Source organism: Octopus sinensis, linkage group LG20, assembly GCF_006345805.1.
Source record: "Octopus sinensis linkage group LG20, ASM634580v1, whole genome shotgun sequence".
NCBI classification, from domain to species: domain Eukaryota; kingdom Metazoa; phylum Mollusca; class Cephalopoda; order Octopoda; family Octopodidae; genus Octopus; species Octopus sinensis.
In genome coordinates, this window is record NC_043016.1 from 14,632,409 (window position 1) to 14,657,549 (window position 25,141).

Consider the following 25,141-nt stretch of genomic DNA (forward strand, 5'->3'; position numbering starts at 1 on the left):
CGGCTTTGGGCGGTTTGGTCACATTAACCAAAATTTTTTTTGGCCGGTTTGGTAATGAAAGGGTTAATGTAACTTTACACCAATTTAGTAGAATTACATTTTGTTAATGGGTGTAATGTAGTTTTCTTCAAAAGGAAAATACAATTGTGTCGGCAGTTGGTATAATTTGTATGGTGTGGGGTATGTTCTTGGAAACAGAAACACATTTCTCTAATATTCAGACTAGCATTTTCTATTTATAAATATTTTTCCTGAAAGAATCCATTCTACATTTTGAAAATTACATTGTACCACAGATTATAATATAAGAAAAATTATGCTGGCAGTTTGCAAAACAACTGAGAAAGATTGTGAAATAGAAGTGGGTCAGAGAATAAATGGCTCACCTATATTTTAAGAAAAATACTCTGTATGTCTTATTTAACAAGGATATAATTCAAGAAAGCCAAAATATTGCTGTATTTGTCTTGAGAAAGCATCTTGTAAAGACGTTTAGTGCTAAAGAGAACAGAGATATATCAGTAGCAGATGGAAGATGTCAGCAACAACAGCAGTGGGGGCTGCTCAATCATGGGATTTCTGAATGTTTGTGCATCATCAGTGGCAAGTATCTACTATCAACACCACTTAAACACATTTCCTCTCTTACTGATACTTCACTGCTTTTTAGCACTATTCACCCAGATGAGATGCTTTTCATGGTGAATACCACAAGGATGTAGCTTTATTTCTTTAAAGGGCTAAACATAGAGGAGACAAACAAGGACAGACAAAGGGATTAAGTCGATTACATCAACCCCAGTGTGTAACTGGTACTTAATTTATCGACCCTGAAAGGATGAATTGCAAAGTTGACCTTGGCAGAATTTGAACTCAGAACATAATGGCAGACAAAATACCGCGAAGCATTTCGCCCGGCATGCTAACGATTCTACCAGCTTGCTGCCTTCCAAGGATGTAGCTTTCTTTTAGTCATCCATGTCATATAAAATACAGATATTACCTTTCAGTACTGATACTGCTTTTGTTGCTAGTAACTAAATTTTTATAGGTTTTATTGTTATATTGAAAATAGAGTCAGAAAGTTTGGGGATCTTCAGGTTGGAGTTTTTTTAATGACTGTATTATAAAAGAGTGAAGTGAAACTATAGTTGTGGCCAATGTTGGTGTCATGTAACCGGCACGTAAAAAGCACCTTTTGAGCATTGGGCGTCACAGAGGCAAAGTGGATGATGCTGGTGGCACATGGAAAGCTCCTTTCAAGTCTTTCGTAAAGACAATGACAAATGACCAAGACCTTGGCATTATGTCATGCTTGAGAAGAAGACCCATCAAGCCAAGTAAAATCGTAGGCATGACAGATACTGGTGTCATGCAAATAGCACCCATACTGGTGACATGTAAAAGTACCCATTACACTCTCAGAGTGGTTGGCATTAGGAAGGGCATCCAGCCATAGCAAACCATGCCATAAAACTGGATGTTATAACTTCATTTTTGCAGTTAATCAAATCAACATAATCCTGTGTTTTAAAATTAATTTTGCTAGGTAGTTTGAAATTTCTTAATTATTAACGAGGTATTCAGGGAAAATTCTTACTTTAATAATTCGTTGAATTGCTGCTTCCCTAATTTGTTTTCTTCCATCATCCTGCAGAGTCAGTAAAATATTCTCCGGACGGGGGGGAAAATACGAATTAGTTTTTAACGATTTCCTATAATTTCTTTATAATCTTGGTTCATATCTTGCATTAGATGTGCCATATACCAAAAATTATTTGCCCCTTCATGTAACTTTGGCTGAGATTTAATCCAGAACCAGCTTAGAGCATAAACTTGCATTATGATTTTAAGAAGATGCATAATATTTTTTCGGGGATTTTTTCTCAAAGCATATAAGCAAAGAATTCTGTTTGCATGTGTTAACCACCTTGCATGACGGATTTTACCATGATGGATCTTGCTGCTAACTGCTCTGTAACAAACCCTTTCTCAATACTGAGGCATATTTCATACAGATATCAACAACTTCTAATGGCAATTCCTTCACTTTAGTTTTTACTGGAGAAAATTTGATTATCTTTAAGCTCGTTACAGCTTCTTTAATTTTATTGCCAATTAAGTCTTTTGATGTTTGTGATCCTGTTGTTTTCCATCTATGGATTAAAAAGCTCATTTGAATGTAGCAGACATATCAGCCACTGAAGTGGTTTATAATTCAATTATTTTAATTATCCCTTCTAAATGACCAGTGTTTACTGGAGTCCCATCACAACACAGCCCTGAAACTTTCTTAACTTTCAGAATCAATTAAAAAAGTAATAATTTTTTCTGCAATGCAACGAGCTGTTCCCTTATCTGTGCAAACATGATCTAAATACTCATCACCAGGCTCTTTCACAATAACATAGTGCTCTTCACTTTCCATCCCTCTTGTTGTTTTAGTTTCATCTTTTCTGCCATCAAAGCCGATGTCTTCAAGCTTTGTATTTTCTGTTTTCATTTTCATAATAGTGTTTTTTTCCAACTCTTTTTCTTTCTCATTCAACTTTTTTCTTATCTAGCATATTTGTATCATTTAAAATTCCCATATCTCTCAAAGCGGCATTAACAATGGTAGCAGCAGCAGCCCTGCAGCTTATCCGATATCTGTCTGCTGTGATGGCTAGATTCTCATAAGTAAATCTGTTTTGTTAGTTCTCTCTCAGTTCATTGTCAGGAACAAAGTCGATGTCATCATCATCATTGTCACATGAGTAACAACTATCTTCATTAATATCACTTAGCCACCGATAATTAGTTGAAGTAATGTCCATGTCTAAGCACATCTTTGCCTTCCTGTTTTCAAACCTTTGTGCTCTTTTTGCAGTTCTTTTTCTACCTGAAGTTATTTCTCTATCTACAGGCCCTAACTGATTAAGTCTTTCTTCCTGTCCAACAAATGATTCTCATTCCATTATTAGTATTCTTAAGTCACACCTACTCTCAGATCTTTTATCTGTTTCTCATAGCACGTGCAGGTGCATATAACAAACATTTCATTGAACTCCTCTAATTTCTTATCAAAACTATCTCCTCTTTGCTTGATACATTGATACGTATTTTGCTAAATTTATAAGCAGATTCAATCAGTCTCTCAATTCTTAGAGCTATTCCCTCAAACCCAATATAAGGAAAAGAAAATTCGCTCCATATTGTTTGCACAACTGCAGCAACAATCCAGTAGCATTCTTTCACTGTGGGTGAAATGTTTGATATCAGTTCTTCATGTTTTCTTATGTTAGAATACATTAGCCTTTGATGGGGTCATTGCTGTGGGAAATACTGTAGGAAATGCTGAATTATGTCTTTTACTTCTAGTTGCCATTATATAATTTTATATATTTAAATTATCACAGTTTAAATTTATGTACTTTTGTAAAATTATTATACAATTTACCTCTGAAATAATCTGAAAAGCAAAAGAAAATCATTTAATAAGTGTATACAAATTCTAAAAAAAAAAATCATTTAGCACATATTGAAAAGTTGTAATTTTACCATGTTGGAGGGGTGCCTGCCAATTGTCTTATATCTCAATGTTTTTGCTATCTTTACTTAAGAGCACACACAGACACAAAAAGTCTCAGTGAAGAGGTTACAGATGTGTGAGGAAAGATTTCCAGGCAATGGACAGGTGTTAAACTAATAAAATAACAGTAATAAACACGTGAATAAAAAAATATATATAGCATGTATGTTTATTTGGCAAAAAAATTAATACATAAATAAAATGACCATCCCGAAATACAATATATATATATATATATATATATATATATATATAATATTTTACTCTTTTACTTTTTTCAGTCATTTGACTGTGGCCATTCTGGAGCACCACCTTTAGTTGAGCAAAGACCTCAGGACTTATTCTTTGGAGGCCTAGTACTTATTCTATCAGTCTCTTTTGCCGAACCGCTAAGTTACGGGGACGTAAACACATCACCATCGGTTGTCAAGTGATGTTGGAAGACAAACACAGACACACAAACATATACACACACACATACATATATATATATATGAATATAATCAAAAAAGGGTAATAACATAGATTACTACCAGTGGCCCAGCACAAAAGACGAATTAGTCATTAGACAAAATATTATTCATATAGAAAAATATTATTCATATAGAAATATAATTAAGGGCTCCTAAATAAGGATGCCAAGTGCTAGGGACACAAAAAAGGAATAAATTCATCGAGAGTGAAAATCAAAAGCATTTACCATTAACGATACATCCTGGACTGATCAGTTTCTACCTCTTTCTAGCAAAACAGACAGAATATGTTTGCTAAGGCCGGTTTCATCAGCGAGACACCTTTGTTAATTCGAGATGCACAGACCGTTAGACCATGTGCTGATCTAAACAACTTGTAAATCTTAACTTTTCAAACCTCTGCGTAGACGCAAAATCTACCCGGTGATATAGGGCATGCTGGGAAAAAAATTTTATGAACAAATCTATCAAGTAATATGTGAATATAATCAAAAATATATACGACGGGCTTCTTTCAGTTTCCGTCTACCAAATCAACTCACAAAGCTTTGGTTGGCCTGAGGCTATAGTAGAAGACACTTGCCCAAGGTGCCATGCAGTGGGAATGAACCCGGAATCATGTGGTTGGTAAGCAAGCTACTTACCACTCCTGCAACTATATATATATATATAAACACACACACACAATACATATGTATATATACATATATATATACATTTATATATATATACATGTATATATATATATGTATACATATATACATACATACATATACATACATACATATACATACATACATACATATATATATATACACACATATACACACATACATATACATACATACATCATACATACATACATACATATATATATATATATATATATATATAATATATATGTGTGTGATATTTATATTCTCTTTTTTATATATATTCTACTTATTATACAACATTACTCTTTTATGGTACACTTTTTTATGTACATTCCTTTGTGTACACTGATTTGTTCTGCTTTTTTATGTTTAACCCTACAGTCTCGTATGTGGTGGTTTAATAAAGTATGTGATCGAGTATTATCTGGTAATGGATATTTGATTTAGATGTATTTCTCCATTTTCTTATCTTGTATATATATATATATATATATATATATTATATATATAATCTCATGGCTCAGTGGTTAGAGAGTCGGGCTCACAATCATGAGGTAGTGAGTTCGATTCCCTGACAGGCTGTGTGTTGTGTTCTTGAGCAAGACACTTTATTTCACATTGCTTCAGTTCACTCAGCTGTAGAAATGAGTTGCGACATCCATGGTGCCAAGCTGTATCAGCCTTTGTCTTTCTCTTGGATAGGTCGATGGCATGGAGAGGTGAGACTGGTATGCATGGGTGACTTTATGGTCTTCCATAAACAGCCTTGCCTGGACTTATGCCTCAGAAGGCATCTTTCCAGGTGCTGCGCAACAGTCACTCATAACTGAAAGGCGTCTTTACCCTAAGGAGTGATGGTGACAGTGTAAAAGGAAGATGGTGGTGAGGAAACTGTGTAGATGGTGATAATAGTAATAATAATGCTGTTGGTAGGATTAATGTTGTTGTTGTTGGTGGTGGTTGTGGTGGTGGTTTTACCTGTTTAGTAACAAAAGAAGAATCATGAGATTATGATAATGTTGACTTATTTGTTTTTGCTTTTTTTTATCGTTTGTATTTATTTCTTCCAGGCAATATTCATTCTCATACTGTTGGCATGGGTGTTTGTACCAGTTTACATTTCTGCTGGGGTAAATATGTTTCCAATTTCTTAAACAATACTTCCAAATGAACCATTTGTTATCTGTTGAAACTATTTTTAAATAAAAAATATTAGAAAATATATTTTTATTCTGAAAAATTATATGTGACCCTTAACTATTACCATGGCTGTATCGGCCAGTGATTTTGGATAAAGACCTTGAAAAACCCACCCCTCCCCAGTAAAAGTAATACTTTTACAGACAGTGCTAATCATGTTAGTTGTTTAATAGACAGTGCATCAATATTCATTTTTTTTTTTGTCAGAGCAGGTGCCACTTAAAAAACACCCAATCCACACTGTAAAGTGGTTGGTATTTGGAAGAGTGACCTTGCCTGTGCTTGTGCCATGTAAATAGCACTAAGTCCACTCTGCTGAGTGGTTGGTGTTAGGAAAGGCACCCAGCTGTAAAATTCCTGCCAAAACAGTTACAGAAGTTTGGTGCAAGCTTCTGCCTGGCCGACTCTTGTTAAACCATCCCACCGGCCATGCCAGCATGGAAGGTGGACATTAAAAAATGACAATGATGACAATGATATAAATATATATATGTATACTCATATGTACAAGTGTGCTGAGAAATTAACTGACTAATTTTCAGAATGATTCGTGGTAGCCCATTATCAACATTTCTACCTGAGAAAGCCAGCTGACTCAATATATATTGCACAAACAATAGATGTACTCTGCAGATTACCATGTGTGAATGATTTGCATTAAGGAAGGAGTGGCTGTAGACACATATGCATATGTATGTATGTATGTATGTATGTATGTACATTATTTACAATTGATGGATATTTGTCCTCATCTTGTTTGTTGTTAACACAACGTTTCGGCTGATATACCCTCCAGCCTTCATCAGGTGTCTTAGGGAAATTTCGAACCTGGGTTCTCATTCCTAAGGTTTTTTTCGATGTTGTTGTTATTATTATTATTATTATTATTGAGTGAGAGAGTAGTGCATGCCATCAAAGTAACACGGGTGAAATATACGAAGCCCAGTATACCCATCATGACTACCCATCTAATAAGGGTATACTAGGCACATGCATCACAACCATATGTGCGCGACATGGTGATCTCACATCAAGACAAACAACTCATGATCTTGCAGGTGGGGCCCAGTTAGAATTTTCTTCTGGTCGAGTAACCCATCCCGCTGAAAAGGTCCCTGAATAAGGGTTGTTTAAGGATGTTGAAAGAACCACCCATGTTTCCAGAGGTGAACTATTCAAACCCCAAAGAATCCCTCTCAACACATGGCTATGATGCTCCCCCACTACTTCTGCTCGTGATCAGAGATGCACATATTGTCAGCCACGAAGGGACATGCTCAACTGGTTAAGGTCAAACAACTGACAAGCAAATCTGTGGTATTGAGCAGAATATTTGCTGTAGCCCATCTTTTATACCAAGACAAAACAATGTACATGATAACACTTCCAATCAGTTAAGATCAGAAGCCATGAGAGCCACTGCCTGGTACTGCATCAGGGCATTTATTATTATTATTATTATTATTATTATTATTATTATTATTATTATTATTATTACTATTATTCAGGTCACTGCCTGGAATCGAGCTCGGAATCTTGGGGTTAGCAGCCCACACTTTTAACCACTGTGCCATATGCCCGTGGGCTTAGTGGTTAAGAGCGCAGGCTACTAACTCCAAGATTCCGAATTCAATTCCTGGTAGTGACCTGAATAATAGTAATAATAATAATAATAATAATGATAATGATGATGATGATGATGATGATGACGATGACGACGACGACGACGACGATGACGACGACGACGACGACGACGACGACGACGATGACGACGACGACGACGACGACGACGACGACGACGACGACGACGACGTATACATTAAAAAAGCATCATTCAACCGTGGTTGATGCAAGTGCTGCCTAACTGGCCCCTGTGCTGCTACTCTCTTGGAGTGGTTCGTGTTAGGGAGGGTGTCCAGCTGTAGAAACCTTGCCAGACCAGATTGGCGCCCGGTGCAGTCTCCTGGCTTGGCAGTCCTCAGTCAAACATCCAACCCATGCCAGCATTGAAAGTGGACATTAAATGATGATGATGATGATGATTGTGATGATGATGATGATGATGATGATTATACATACACAAACATATATGCATATACATATATTGTGTTTTTAATCACAGAACATCTATAGCAGATACTATCTCTGGATGAATACCGCAGTAAATTTACCTTTCAATGATGCATTTACATTAGGTATGATACACAGGTGGCTATTTTAATCTAATACTTTTATTGCATATAACTTATGTATATATTTCTGTGAACTGACAAGAAATGTACAAAATATACAAAGTTATCTGTTTATTGTTTCAGGTTTACACTATGCCGGAATACATAAATAAGCGATTTGGTGGAAGACGAATACACACATATCTCAGTTGCTTGGCTCTACTTCTTTACGTTTTTACAAAAATATCTGTAAGTTTACAAATTTATTTGTTTAATTCAACTAATCCTTTAGTATTCAGATTACTGTCAAATGTCATGCTTATTTATTCATATTGTTATCAATTAAGCATCATTCATCTTTGAGATTTTGATGAAGTAACTGTTCATTTTTAGAACTATATTGTAGGATTTGTGTGAGAGGTCTGATCTGGTCAGTTTGAACATAAAAAACAGGCAGAATATTTAAACCAGATATGGCCGGTTTAAATGCTAAAGAGTAAAGTTAATTACTTGTTATTAGCAGGGAAAGTTGATTAGAATGTTATGACTGCAGACACATGCACAATGTTAGTTTTTCTTTTAACTTTCACTTGTCTCAATCATTAGACTCTGACCATGCTGGAGCACCACCTTGAAGGGTTTATTGACCAAATCAACCCCAGTACATAATCATTTTTTTTCTCTTTTGCTAAGCCTAATACTTATTCTCTCAGTCTCTCATTTGCTGACCTGCTAAGTTACAAGAACGTAGACCAACATCTGGTGGTAGAGAACAAACACAAAGACACACACACACACTCACACACATACAGACACACACACACACACACACACACACACACACACACGCACGCACGCATGCACATACACATACACACACACATGCACACACACACACAAGTATCCATAATGAAATTCTTTCAGTCTTTGTCTACCAAATGCACTCACAAAGCATTGATCAGCCAGGGTCTATAGTATAAGACATTTGCCCAAGGTGTCGTGCAAAGGAACTGAACTGAAAACCATGTGGTTGGAAAGCAAACTTCTTACCATACAGCTATGTCTGCACCTACCGTGACAAACTTATTAAATAAAATCTGTAATAAAACAGAACTGCATCCATATAACTGTAAGTAAATAACTTTCATATCAAACACTGTATACAATGGGCGCAGGAGTGGCTGTGTGGTAAGTAGCTTCCTAACCAACCACATGGTTCCGGTTCAGTCCCACTGCGTGGCATCTTGGGCAAGTGTCTTTGCATAGCCCCGGGCCGACCAATGCCTTGTGAGTGGATTGGTAGACGGAAACTGAAAGAAGCTTGTCGTATATTGTATATATAATATTATATATGTGGTGTGTGTGTGTATATGTTTGTGTGTCTGTGTTTGTCTCCCTAGCATTGCTTGACAACCGATGCTGGTGTGTTTACGTCCCCATAACTTAGCGGTTCGGCAAAAGAGACTAATAGAATAAGTACTGGGCTTACAAAGAATAAGTCCGGGGTCGATTTGCTCGACTAAAGGCGGTGCTCCAGCATGGCCGCAGTCAAATGACTGAAACAAGTAAAAGAGTAAAAGAATGTTATATAAATTAAATTCTTGCTTTATAATATTTTTAATCTGTTTATTAATTTGGTTTCAGGCTGATTTGTACTCAGGTGCTTTATTCATCACTCTAGCTGCCGACATGAATATCTACCTTGCTGTACTCATATTACTTGTAATATCTGCATTGTTCACCATAGGAGGTAAGATTTTAAAAAAGCTTCTTGATCGATCCATCCGTTTGTTGTTTAATCCTTTTAATATCAATCTAATTGAAGCTGTTCCTGGTTCTTTGATACAAAATCAGTGTTTTAAAGTGTTCTAAAATAAAACCTTCCTTCAAAATTTCATGTTAATCTATGTTCCTAAAACAAGCTTAATACTGACAAAATCCTTTTACTAAATTCTTCGTTATTTTCAAAACTATGCGCACACACACACATATATATAATGAATGTAAGACTTAAAAGAGATCTAAGGAAGAACATGGCCGTTGCCAGCCTTGCCTGGCCTCCGTGCCGGTGGCACGTAAAAGCACCATCCGTTCGTGGCCGTTGCCAGCCTCGCCTGGTCCCCGTGCCGGTGGCACGTAAAAAGCACCATCCGTCCATGGCCGTTTGCCAGCTCCGTCTGGCTCCTGTGCGGGTGGCACATAAAAAGCACCCACTACACTCACAGAGTGGTTGGCATTAGGAAGGGCATCCAGCTGTAGAAACACTGCCAGATCAGACTGGGCCTGGTGCAGCCTTTGGGCTTCCCAGATCCCCGGTTGAACCGTCCAACCCATGCAAGCATGGAAAACGGACGCTAAATGATGATGATGAATAGCAACAATGGCAGTGTATTTCAATAGAAATATGGTACTAAAATTATTAGATTGAAAGGATGCATTTCTGTTTTACGGGATACAATTTTTACTTGATTATAAGAATCATTGAATTTTGTTTCATGAAATATCGTTTTTGCAGTTTTATTGCTGTTTGCACATGCAAATTTATTAGTCTGAGTTTTATAAAATGCATGTATCTTGGTTTTAGAATAGTTAGAAAATATCTTTGTGTACTGTAAGAGGTGACAAAAATAGTTGGCATTAGGAAGGGTGCCCAAACATATAACACTCTTTTAAAAAAGGGAACCATGGAAAATACCCAAACTTCCATTTGACAAACTGAAAACTGTTATAGGGGCTGTTTGGGGGTTGCTTTAGTAAAGGAATTAGCATTAACCCATTACCATTCTGATTACTCTGTCAAATGTAATGTCTCTTTACTCTCATTGTTCTGAATTTATCATGCATTATCTCATAGGGTCAAGATTCCAATGGTGTGATTGCTTACTTTTAGAATGACTTTATAGGGTAGGTGTGAGAGAGCAGATCTGGCCATTTTAAGCAGAATATTTGGTTGAATATTTGGGCCAAATACGGTTGGTTTAATCCCTAACATTAAGACTTTTTCTGTATTGCTTATTTGTTCACATTGTTTTGAATTAACCCTGCATCACCTTTATTTCAACAATGTGATTGTAAATTCTTAGAATGACATTACAGGGTAGATGTGAGAGGTTGGGTAGGCTCATTTGAGCATAAAACAGATTGAATATTTAGGCCAGATGTGGCCAGTTTAAATGCTAAAATGTTTCAAGCATTTGCTATTGATGTTGTTTGGTTTTATAAATTATAACTTTGGCTTCTGTAGTTTACTAGTTTTATAATAATAATAAGAGAAAATACTTTTATTTCTTTGCAGTAGGTTAAGTGTGTATAATATCTTTGGCTTTCAAATCTCAGCAGTTTGTTCTCATATAAGTTTAGGAAGCTATTCTATAAGTATATATATATATATATATATTATATATATATAATATAATATATATATATGTATGTATATATGAGGGAATATTGTTCCAAATTTACAGGGAAAAAGTCAATTTAGGAATACTAATCAAATTTCACAAAATATAATATATATATATATATAAATTAGAAAAACCCACCGTTGTCCATGCTGGCATCGGTTGGATGTTTTGACTAGGCTGGCACTCTGGAAGGCTGCACTAGACTCTAGTTTTTTTTGGTTGGATGCCCCTCCTAATGCCAACCACTCTGGGAGTGTAATGGGTGCTTTAATGTGCCTTCAGCATGGGTGCCATTTCATGTGACATTTGTATCTGCCACTTCTGTGATTTTGCTCAGCTTGATGGGTCTTCTTCTCAAGCATGACATAAAGCCAAAGTCTTGGTCATTATCTCTATGAGGCCCAACACTTGAAAAGAGCTCTGCCACTTTGTCTCCCTGAGGCCCAATGCTCTAAAGGAACTCAGTCACTTTGCCTCCATCAGGCCTAACACTTGAAAGGAACTCAGCCACGTGCCTCTGTGAGGTTCAACATTTAAAAGATGTTCTTTACGTGCATATATATATATATATATATATAATGATATATATATATATATATTAGAAATGGGGAAGGTCAGTATTTGGGATTACCTTAGCTTTCCCATCCATAAATAGTTTAGCTTTATGACGTATAATCAGATCCCAAAAACCTGTTGACCCATGACCTCTTAAAAATATGGAGGGAGAAATGCCTCACTACACAAACGTAACAATTGGGGATTATCTCTCTTTGCTGCCATCTTGTGGGCTCCAAAAAGCAAGCAGGAACCTCTTGAAATTGAAGCTTCTGAAATTCCAGTTACAAATCAAGAAAAAAATCCTCATCTAAATTGAGATTGATGGTTGCAAAAGAAGGTGATTCTTCATTGTTATGTAGTCACTGAATGAAAAATTTGAAATGGACATAACTCCAATTGTACTCAAACCAGGGATCTGTAGAACTGAATATGCAGACAAATATGAAATTACAGGAAGAATTGGTAATAAGCTGCAAGAGTTTTCAACTCAACTCTATTGTTCTTTAAGCCTGAATTAGGTCTCCACAGAAAACTGAAAGTTCATTTATGAGTGGAACAAGAAGCCTTGCCAAAATTCTACAATGCACATTAAATGCCTTACAATGATGTGCATGGTGCTGTAAAATCTGGTACCAATTGGTCACGGAGGGCATTTTAGAAAAGTTGGTTATTTTTTTATGGGCAACAGCTATTCTAGTAATCCTAAAATAAAATGGAAAAATATGAAGTCCTGGAAATTACAAGGTCACTACTATTTCTACATCATCACCTTATTCTTGGAGCTGAAGGTCTATTTACAAAATTGAACCAGAGTAAATCTTCTGCAATACTAAGTCTTTTAGATGCTTATTTACAATAAGAATTGAATGATTTGTTAAAAAGATATTGGCAATTAGGCGCAGGAGTGGCTGTGTGGTAAGTAGTTTGCTAACCAACCACATGGTTCCGGGTTCAGTCCCAATGCGAGGCATCTTGGGCAAGTGTCTTCTGCTATAGCCCCAGGCCGACCAATGCCTTGTGAGTGGATTTGGTAGACGGAAACTGAAAGAAGCCCGTCGTATATATGTATATATATATATGTGTATATATATATGTGTGTGTGTTTGTGTGTCTATGTTTGTCCCCCTAGCATTGCTTGACAACCGATGCTCGTGTGTTTGCATCCCCGTCACTTAGCGGTTCAGCAAAAGAGACCGATACAATAAGTACTGAGCTTACGAAGAATAAGTCCCGGGGTCGATTTGCTCGACTGGAGGCGGTGCTCCAGCATGGCCGCAGTCAAATGACTGAAACAAGTAAAAGAGTAAAAAGAGTAAAGAGTAAATTAATACTCTGAAAGGTTCATTCCAATATGAAAGACTGCCATCCGATCCATCATCACTGCTGGCCATATTTCTGTTTAGAGGTATGTTGAGTGTTTTGAACAAAACTTTATATTATTTGAATGATAAACAAGTGGGAGATGAAAAATAAACAAGAACAAAGAATAAAAATTTGTTAAAATTTCACAGAAAATAGAAACTGGATCTGATTACAATTGGAAAAACATTGTCTTTTATAAATTTGAATGAAATATTTGCTGGTATGGTTCCAGGAATTTTTCAAGGGGAGGGCACAAGGTCAGAAGGGAATACAATTCCAGGAGAAAAGGGCATCATAACATTATTTAGAAGGGTTCACTTCTTTTCTTGAGAGGTGCATGTGCCCTTCAGCTCCACCCCCCCCCCCCCCACACACACACACACCTTGGTCTCACCCCCTGATCTAGGATACAAAATAATAATTTCCAGAATTCAAGCAGACAAAGAAAGTCAAGACAATTGAAAATTTTCCAAAACCAAAGATGACACATTTGAAGAAAGAAATTTTAAATTATAGACAAATTTTGAAAACATTTTTCAGTGATTTTGTATTTATTAAATGAAAAGAAAAGAAAAGAAAAAAAGTGGAACTGAGCAATTAAATATGATGTGGGGATGAGGCGAATGGAAGGAAAAGGTCAGTGATGTCAATGGCTGAGGGACCCTGACAGAAGAAGAAGAGTAAGTGATGACATAGGTGAAAGTAGGACCAGCATGGGCCTCTTTGGCCTCGAGTAGCAGGAGTGGACAGATGTGTGTAGATGTGTGAGCTAGGAAGGGAATTAGCAGTTGGTTCAAGTGATAGGTCAGACAAGCTGGACACTGAGAGGTAGGTGAACTGTACTTTGTTCCTTGTATTACAGTTCCCCATACTACATATGTCAAAGTTATTGGAAATGTTGGCCGAAAAGACAATGTTAATGATGTCATTGATTATTACAAACGAAGAATCTCAAAGTGGAATTGGTGCAGTTCTTAGCCACTTAACAAAAATTGAAATACTATTGTTTTAAGAAGACTTACCATGACCAAGATTTTGATTAATAAATGAAAAGAAAAAATTTGCAACTGAACAAAGAAATATTAAGAGAAATTCCTTTCACTACTGAAGGACAAAGAAAATTCTGGTACTGTAAGGCATCTGATTGAAGTTTTATAGATTAAAAATAGTTGGCCTTGTGAAATTGAATTCAGATTAAGAAAGTTTGAAAATTGACCAAAATATTCCAAAACTGAGCTGAATGTTTTCTCTGGGTTGTTTTAGCATGGAGAAAGGTTTGTGTCACCAACTAAATTTAAAATAAGATATCACAGGTTTTGCACAAAGTTCACATTTGAATAGTGAGAAAAAGGAAATTGTCCAGAATACACACTTGGTAACTTGAAGTCAATAAAGGTGGCATTGAAAGAACATACAAAAGATGTGTTAGGTATATGGAAACAAGACAAAACTCAACAGCCAGATTAGAAAACTTGCTTACAACCAATTGAAAGGTGAAGTAAAAGAAACATTTTGTGGCAATATGTCGTGCTTGAGAAGACCTCTCGAATCAAGTGAAGCCATAATCATGGTCGATGCCGGTGTAACAGGTGCACATGCCAGTAGCATGTAAAGAGCACCCTTCAAATGTTGGACTTCACAAAGGTGATAAGTGACCGAGACCTTTAGTGATATGCTGTGCTTGAGAAGACTGGTCAAGCCAAGTGAAATTGTAGTTGTGGTTGTTGCTGATGTCACATAACTGACTCAAGTGCTAGCAGCATGTAATAAGCACCCATCACACTCTTGGAGTGGTTGGTGTTAGGAAGGACCTGCAGCTGTAGAAATCATGCCAAATCAGACTGGAACCTAATACAGCTCTCCAGCTTACCAGTTCCAATCAGACTGCCTAACCATGCCAGCATGGAAAGCGGACAATGAAGGATGATGATGATGATGATGATAATTTTGGATACAATATTCTTGTTAATATATACAAAGGAAGGGGTGATAGTTGTGAAAATTTGGTAAGACTACTACTTATGGAATCAATGAAATTGTGACAAGAATTCACACAACTTAGGAGTTGCCAAAAACAATTGTAATAAATAGTCCCTGAATTCTAATCTAGTGAATTTGAGAATTAGAGCAAATTTGGAGGTATTGAACATTTGACTAGTGCTCCCTCTGCCACCTATTAAAGTGATTTAAAAGATTGGTTAGAATTTTCAAAGTTATGACAAAGGCTAACGTTGAGGTGAAGACAAAGCCCGGAGTTTTAACGAAAATTATACATTAATGACAGATTTTGCTCAGAATTTTACAGCAGCATTGGTTACAACAGCCTACTCCAAGATGAACAATAACTGAGTTCAAATTCCACCAAGGTCAAACTCTTCATCTTTTTGGGTTTGATATTATAAGTAATGATCAAATATTGAAGCTAGTACAATTTACCAGCATCTTCCCTCAAAATTGCTGGTCATGTGCCCAACAGAGAATTTATACTACATCTTTCAGCAGCAGAATTTTCCTTATATAAGTATATATGTATGTATATATATATATATATATATATATATATATATATATATATATATATATAGGGAGATGTACTCGCATAGCAAGTAATTTGATCTGAGATCGTGTGCTGAAACGAAAACAATTGCAGCGTGGAAGGTGTTTATAAGCCATTTAAGAACACACAAAAGCTGTTCGATTCACTCCAACATTTAAGTTTAATTTGTCAAAATATTTTCGTCGCTAAAATCCGCGACCTGTTCACTGACAAAGTCCGTGCTGCATCTAAGAAAGTAACAGTTAGTTCGTCATATATATGTACGTATGTATGTGTGTATGTATGCATACATGTGTGTATGTATGTACGTATGTATGTATATATATTATATATATATATATAATATACATACACTTTTGCTATACTGAGAGGTTGTTGTTGTTGAGAGACAAATACTATGGGAGAGACAGAGTGTGTATGTGTGAAATATAGATAGATGTCGTTATACTAATTAGAAAGCTTTGATTGAAAGCAGGAATAATAGATACAAGACACAGTGTACTTGTATTTAAAGCAATCAAGTGACATGATGTGTGGCTATTCTAATCAGAGGGAGCTTCAACTGCAAAGGGACATCCCAGTAAGCCAGCAAATTTGGTATATTGTTATTAGTAATTTAGCCTTAAAAAGTGTGAAAAATTATATATTGCCACGAAAAAAGCCATAGAATATCACGGACAATATTTACGATTCTGCAAATATGCAGTGGTTTCCATGAACACTTACTATTTCAGCAAATAACCGGGACCGTGAAGGCCAAACTGCAAATAAGCGGGCATAGACTGTATTTTATTTTACTTCAACATTTAAGTTGTTGCTTCTTTTCATCAGTTTTCAAGGCTTGAATTTGACTAAATCATTTGACTTAATATTATCAGATATCAATAATAATTAATAGTAGTGGCTTTCCACACACCTCTCCATATTGAAAGTTTAATAGTTTTAAACATGTTTTAACAGAATATCTTTCTAATTTGATGATCAGATCTTTACCCCCCCTCCCTTCCAATCCACTCCTCCTTCTCAATCCCCCCCCCCCCGCTATACAACTCACACCTTATCAACTGAGCTCCTTAATCATTAGTTACCAACTCTGTGATACAAAATACAAAAGCAGGCAGATTATTTGCGCTGAGTACAAATTTCCCTGAGGTGTTCATATGTTTCTAAGCTAGGTAAGGACACTTGGCTTCACATGCCTTAGTTCACCTGATTTATAATGAATAGATAGCTACTTGGCAACCTATACAGGTTTGATGCCATGCTATGGGAACTAACCATTTATAAACGATTTAAGCTTGAGGAGAAGGGACAAGGTTGTAAGATATTTATCTTTGCCTTTAATAACAGCAAACACAAAGGAGAGGTGTGTATCTCGTCGCTGAGAAAATCACATACCTCCACTTATAGAAAGAGATTGTTTTACTCAATCAGGTCAACCTACTCTCAGGTGGCCAGGACATGCTTGACTTGCCAATTACAAACAACCCTAAGTTTAGTTACTGTATAATAATAATATGTCTACACAAAAGGCTTTATAACCACCTTCTTCTTCTTCTTTTTCTTCTTCTTCTTTTTCTTCTTCTTCTTTTTCTTCTTCTTCTTTTTCTTCTTCTTCTTCTTCTTCTTCTTCTTCTTCTTCTTGTTCTTCTTCTGCTACTTCTTCTTTTTCTTCTTCTTCTTCCCCTCTTCTTCTTCTTCTCCTCCTCCCTCTCCTCCTCCTACTCTTCTTCTTCTTCCTCCTCTTCCTCCTCCTCCTCCTCCTCCTTCTTCTTCTTCACTCTTATGGTTATTGTGCACTTGGATGTACTCAATGTGAACTCAGCCACATTCCAGTTATATAAATTTAAAAAAACAAGATATACATTTTCAAATCAGGAATTTAGTTTGAAAAAACTAGAAAAGTAAAATATTTTATGCTCAACAATTGAACGAGTATTTATTTTATTAAAATTTGGAAGGTAAATTAATAAAAACAAGGCATGGCTGTTTAAAACCTTGTTGTTTTGGGTTCGGTCTCAGTGAATGGCACAGCTAAGAACCCCTTGCTGACCAATGTCTTGTGAATGAATTTGGTGAACAGAAACTGTGGAACCATGTTTTGTTTGTTTGTGTGTGCATGTAGAGGCACATGGCTCTGTTGTTAGACTGGCCTAATCTATCTATATGTCTGTTTCTCTATCTATCTATCTATCTATCTATCTATCTATCTATCTCTCTCTCTACACACACACACACACAAACACACACACACACACACACACACACACACACACACAACACACACACACACACACACACAGTCCAGATCTGTGGCTGGAGCAAAATCCCAACGAGGTCAAGGGTGACATGGTGGTGGAAAAAGGATGTAAACAGTGCTATAAAAGCAAAGAGACAGAATTGGTAAGACTGGCAAAATTATGGTAGATGACGATTATATCTGGTAACCAGAAGGGAAGCTAGGCAACAGGTTTACATAGTGAAAGGAAAATCAGAAAGTATGAGATTTGGCAATGCTTTGCATCATGAGGATCAGAGGTGGGAGGTGTTTTGGATTTCAAAGCAGTGTATCAGAGAGAACTGAGGTTTTGCAGATGAGATATGTATGTGAATGGATAATGGTAAGCTTGAGAAGAAAGAGGCACAGAAATTCCACGATTAAAGGTTGCTAAATGTGGAGAATTGAAAGAAGAAAGTAAGTCTTTCCTAATATGCAGCACCTGAGTAACCAGGCATCATAATTGACAACTGTATGAAAGATAAAGCAATTAAAGGTATGAGGGCAGAGGAATCCGCTGGACCATCAGGTATCACCACTAAGATTCTTAAATATCTGGTGGTATAGGTCATAGCCTAGTCACCTGTATAATCAATCAGGCAATCTGGAGGTACAGGTATGTGTCATACCCATCGACTGGTGTAGCAGCATTATAGTCAGCTGCTACAGGGTAACTGAGCTGCCTTACATAGAAAGAATTTCAGAGGTATCACACTTATTGACCAGGTCCAAAAGTTACAGAGAGTTATAATCCAATTGATAAGGAACAGAATTAGACTAGATGAAGTGCAGTTTGGTTTTGTGCCAAGGAGGAGTAATATGGATGCTATCTTCCTAGTGCAGATGAAGTATCATCATTTAACGTCCCTCTTCCATGCTGGCATGGGTTGGATGGATTGATAAGAGCCGGCCAGGTAGAAGACTACCCCAGGACTGTGTCCGTTTTGGTATGGTTTTTATGACTGGATGCCCTTCCTAATATCAACCACCCTGCAGAGTGGACTCAGTGCATTTTACATTGTAACAGTAGAGGCAAGGTCAGTTTTGACATGGTCTTTACAGCTGGATCTCATTCCAAATGTCAACCACATTACAATGTGGACTGGGTGCTTTTAACGTGACATCAGCACTGGTAGGGTCACCAAATGACTTGCAAGACAAGGAATTTTGAGGGGGAAGGGGGCATTGGAGGAGGTGGGATTTTGTGCCAGATGAGGAAATGTTAGAGTGTGACAGAGAGCCAGAGGGGCAGAAACAGGTGTTGTTCTATAGAGGAGGTACATGGTTACTTGGCCAGAGAGAGAGAGAGAGAAGAAAAAGAGAGGGAGAGAAAAGAGAGAGAGGCACAAGAAAGAGGAGAGAAACAGATATGCTGATGTAAAGGTGATACTAGTCAGGTTACCTAGTCAGAGCAAAATCAAGAGAGAGAGAGAGAGAGAGATGGGGGGGGATCAAGAATGAAGGCAGAAACAGGTATGCTGCTGTAGAGGGGATACATGGCTACCCAGGCAGAGGGAAGAGAGAGAGAGAGAGAGAGAGAGAGAGAGATGGTGGTAAAGTGTCAGGGTATACTCACAAGAAATGGAGTTCAGAGCATAGATGGGATGGTAGAAGAAGGAAGAGAAAGAGATAAGGGGGGGGGGAGACAAAAAAAAAGAAAAAAACACAATGAAAATATCCCACCAAAACCACGTTGTAGCAGTTGTTGCTTCAAGATCATGGTGACATGGAACTCAAGTTGCAATGATCTAAACCATTTTGTTACAAACTCTTTAACTGCACATCTGTGATTGAGCCTTTATATAAGTATGTGTGTGTGTGCGCGCATGTGCGTGTGTGTGTATGCATGCATGCATATATGTGTGTGTGTGTAATCTCATTCAAATTTTCTTTCATTTTATTCATTTCTACAGGTGGTCTAACTGCTGTAATCTGGACAGATTTTGTGCAGACATTGGTCATGGTCATTGGTGCCTTTATTTTGATGGTTATGAGTAAGTTATTTCACAACCTTCCTACATATATTAAGCTAATATTTCTAATTTCATAATATGATAATGCTTTCTTAATTGAAAAAATGTTATTGTTGAACTTTTATGAATGTGTTTGCAGTATGATAAAGTAAAACCATTTGAGGAACTTGGTTTGAGAACAGGGAAGATGTTCACAAATAAAGGAGTATTTTTTATATACAATGCGGATTGCAACTTCAGGGTTGGGTTTCTCTCTCTCTCTGTCATACACAAAATCATATTTTGAGGATTTTGTATGGAAAAAAGATCATTTAGCTACAGTAAATCACCTAGTTAACCAGTTCTGAGACACCTATGCATGTATGTATATGTATGTATAGAATATACTCAATTTCCTTTTTACTTGCTCTTTTATGCTTCCTTTTTTTCCACAAATGCAAAATTACAGCAAAATAGTTACTAGTAGCAATCAAAATAATATTTACTATTAACTACCAATAAACTGAATTCTTACACTCTACCTTTTATCTTCAAGTTAAGTGATACCATTCTTTTATTCTCTTCTTAATAGGTTTTATAGAAGTTGGTGGTTACGAGGAGTTAGTGGACAGATACTTCCAAGCTTGGTCCAACACAACCAGAGATAATTTATTCAACGTTTCTTCTCCAATGCATAAATACGCTGAATGTGGCATACCACCAAAAAATTCAATGAGTTTGCTCAGGTCATACGATGATCCAAATCTTCCTTGGCCTGGAGTGATGTTTGGTCTTACAGTGTCTGCAGTTTGGTACTGGTGCACTGACCAAGTAAGTTTTTCTTTTATTTTCTTAACATTTCTATCTCTCAATTGTACAAATAATCTTCTATTTCTAACATCAGTCGATTAACATTAGTTAACCCTGTCATCCCTAAAATATTTTTCATATTAAATCAAACATTATGACTATTGAGGGAGCCTCTATACTCCTACTTAATCTGGTAAAATATACAAACAAATCTTCCTCTTATCACACCTTACCATTTTGAATAATAATAATAATTATTATAATAATAATAATAATAATAATAATAATAATAATAATAATAATAATAATAATAGCCCTGATGCATTACCAGGCATTGGCTCTCATGGCTTCTGATCTTAACTGATTGGAAGTGCTATCATGTAGTGGGGGAGCATTATAGCCATGTGTTGAGTGGAATTCTTTGGGGTTTGGATAATTCACCTTTGGAAACATGGGTGTTTTGTTCAACATCCTTAAACAACCCTTAGGGACCTTTTCAGCGGGATGGGTTACTCAACCAGAAGAAAATTTTAACTGGGCCCTACATGCAAGGTCATGTACTGTTTATCTTGATATGAGATCACTATGTCGTGCACATATGGTTGTGATGCATGTGCCTGGTGTACCCTTATCAGACGGGTAGTCATGATGGGTATATTGGGCTTTGTATATTATACCCCAGTGTCACTTTGATGACATGCACTGCTCTCTGACTCAATAATAATAATAATAATAATAAAATATTACTTTGGACCCAGATATACAAAAGAACATATTAGTCACAGCCGGAACATGTTAGTTTCTCAGTCAGAACTAATCTGGAGCTAAAGAACAACATCCATAGTCTTTGATAAGTCTTTGATAAGACAATGAGAGAGTCTTCACGTGGTTTCTCTATCTACTAGAAATAGCAACCTAAACATCAAATCGCACCTTAATCTTAGTCTTAGATCCTCCAGTATAGTTTGCCTGTATGTTGGATAGCATGGTATCTCCAATCACACGAGCTTTGATCATAGTCACCTGTGTTTTCCCAGGTGAGGCTAAGCTATCAGTCATAAGCTCAGGAAGGGTGTATATTCCAGTGGTGCTAGGTGTGCACTTCCCACCAATCGAAAATGGCAAATTCATTATAAATATTAACCTTATTTATTAATTTAATCACAAATCTTAAAGGAAAACATTTGCTATACCCCTGCTTGAAATTTGGTGGCATTGGGTGTGGCAGCACACCCAACACAATAACCACCACATGACACTGAAGTTCAGATGTAAAAGAAATGTGGTGGTTGGCAGTCTAGCAACCTGTCACCAGAACTATTGAGGAAAACACTCATGTGGAGAAAATTACAATTGCTACAGAAACATGGAGAAAAATTGTCAATAATCACACTGACCAGCTTATGGAAGAAAAAAGAATGTATCGATAATATAACCCTAGATACATTTTACTTGAAAAATTATAGATAAGGGCACAATCTAAATTACTGTTGTATATAGAGCTGCTCAGTTTAGGTGTAGACTGAAATTACACAGCCAATATATAGTTTTTCACATACATAGACATCTCAAAAGTAAATAGACACATCGTTTTTGAAAGATTTATTTCTAAAAGTGAAATTGAATGCATCTAAATACTTAATCAAGTATTTAGTAGACACAAGGCAGTGTTGAAAAGTTCCTGGTTTTCGATATGAACATACAGGAGGATCAGTTAATTATAATTTTACTCTCAACATATTCCCCTCTCAGATTCACACAATATTGCAGTAGTCCTTCGACTTTTCTAAGCCCCCCTGTAAAGGAACTTGGAAAGTTGAACTTCCAACCAAGCCTTTTGCAATACCCTTAAAGCCAGGAACTTTCCAGCACCCCCTTGTATGCCTTGTGCGTAATACATTAACAAGTTTGGTAGAGGGAAACTGAAAGAAGCCTGTTGTGTATATGTGTGTGTGTGGGTTTGTTTGTGTGTATGTTTGTCCCCCCATCATTGCTTGACAACCAATGTTGGTGTGTTTATATCCCCATAACTTAGCAGTTTGGCAAAAGAGACCAATAGAATAAGTACTAGGTTTACAAAAGAATAAGTCTTGGGGTTGATTTGTTTGACTAAAGGCAGTGATACCACTGCACTCTTGACATTATTTTATATTACATTATTATTATTATTACTATTGTTGCTGTTGTTGTTACTGTTATTATCTCTTTATCACAGGTTTTGTTGGAGCTCCTTGAGTCTTTCTTGCATAATGAGCTTACCACCTGCAACCTACAGTGCCATACTATTTGCTCTTTTCAGCTAATACTTTCCTGATTATTCTGGCCGTGCCAAGGAGGCAAACCTTTTGTAACAGTTCTACTGGGCACTCTTATTCCAATTTCCTTTATCTTCCCCTTGATGCCTTCTGATACTATTCCCAAGGATCCAACAATAATTGGCACTATCTGCACTTTCTTCATTTTCTATAACCGGGCTATTTCATACTTTATGTCCCCGTCACTTAGCGGTTCGGCAAAAGAGACCGATAGAATAAGTACTGGGCTTACAAAAGAATAAGTCCCGGGGTCGAGTTTCTCGATTAAAGGCGGTGCTCCAGCATGGCCGCAGTCAAATGACTGAAACAAGTAAAAAAAAAAGAGTATATATATATATATATATATATATATATATACTACAAAATTAGAGAATGGAGAAACATACTTAAATCAATAAAACATCAACTATCCGATGATACCCAATCAATACTTTAATACACCATTACATATGAGTAAAGGCATTATACAAAATGAGATATACAGTAATAGTATATGAGTTCATAGTTATTTCGATCTTGAAAGGATGGACTTGGTGCAAACTTAACTGTATCTATTATTATTATTATTATTATTATTATTATTATTATTATTAATATTAATAGTAATTTTTATTAACTTTTATAGCTTTAGAATTTTATGAACTGAACCATGGTTTTAATTATTATTTTTCATCTCCCTATGTGTTAGTTTTTTTTTAAAAAAAAACTATTAGCCAAATATGTATAATATCGGTACTTATTAATATTAATATATACACTGATATATATTTTGTTTTATTTTGTTCTGTTTACCTTCCTTTATTGTACCAATGAGTATTATATTATATAAGTGTAGCATTATGATGTATAAGTTTTTATATTTTACATTTTTATATTTTTATATTTATATGTATATGGTTATATAATATTTTTCACAATTATACAAATTTAATTTAATTCTCTGAAGAGGCCGTGGGGCATCCTTGTTAATGCCTCATTTATACCTGCCTTTATGGCTTATAGGTTAAATGAGGTATGACTGCCCTCACTGCCGAAACAGCTGTCAGTTTTGATTTAATTGCATATTATATTTGAAATTTTTTACTTATCTCTTTATCTTTTTACTATTACTGTATATCTCATTTTGTATAATGCCTTTACTCATATGTAATGGTGTATTAAAGTATTGATTGGGTATCATCGGATAGTTGATGTTTTATTGATTTAAGTATGTTTCTCCATTCTCTAATTTTGTAGTATTAATTTACGGTAATATTATTACCTTTACCCATATAATACAATAGATGAACTGATTGTTTGACAATTTTTAAACATCTATGTATTAATCTTGTTGGGTACCTATCTGGCAGTATACTGGATATATATTATCCCATGGTGGGTTGAATTTTCAACCCCTATCTCATTTTATAACCTATATATATATATATATATACGCACACACATGCATACACACACATATTCACACACTTATACATCTGTATGTTTATTTGCTTATTTTGTTACCCTTTCTTGTGTTCTTAGGTAATTGTCCAGCGCTCACTTGCAGCCAAAAATATGACTCATTCCAAAGGTGGTGCCATATTAGCTGGATACCTTAAATTTCTTCCTTTGTGGCTAATTGTCTTTCCAGGAATGATTGCAAGGATTCTCTTTCCAAGTAAGCTATTCCTTGTCACAGTGCTTTTTCATCATCATCATCAGCATCGTCGTCATCATCATCATCATCATCATTATTGTCGTCGTCGTTGTCATCATCATCATCATCATCATGGCATAAGTTGGATGGTTTGACAGGAGCTGGCTGGGCAGAAAACTGCACCAGGCTTCAGTGTCT

General features: G+C 36.2%; 1 protein-coding gene across 1 annotated transcript in view; it reads left to right on the forward strand.

The window, feature by feature from the left end:
- Nucleotides 1-25,141, forward strand: part of LOC115222520 (sodium/glucose cotransporter 5) — a 76,504-nt gene that overhangs the window by 34,753 nt on the left and 16,610 nt on the right. The window contains exons 4-9 of the mRNA XM_029792774.2: nucleotides 5,771-5,830; nucleotides 8,216-8,320; nucleotides 9,716-9,821; nucleotides 20,144-20,224; nucleotides 20,775-21,013; nucleotides 24,829-24,964. Coding sequence (XP_029648634.1) covers nucleotides 5,771-5,830; nucleotides 8,216-8,320; nucleotides 9,716-9,821; nucleotides 20,144-20,224; nucleotides 20,775-21,013; nucleotides 24,829-24,964 — 727 coding nt within the window. The remainder of the gene's footprint in view (nucleotides 1-5,770; nucleotides 5,831-8,215; nucleotides 8,321-9,715; nucleotides 9,822-20,143; nucleotides 20,225-20,774; nucleotides 21,014-24,828; nucleotides 24,965-25,141) is intronic.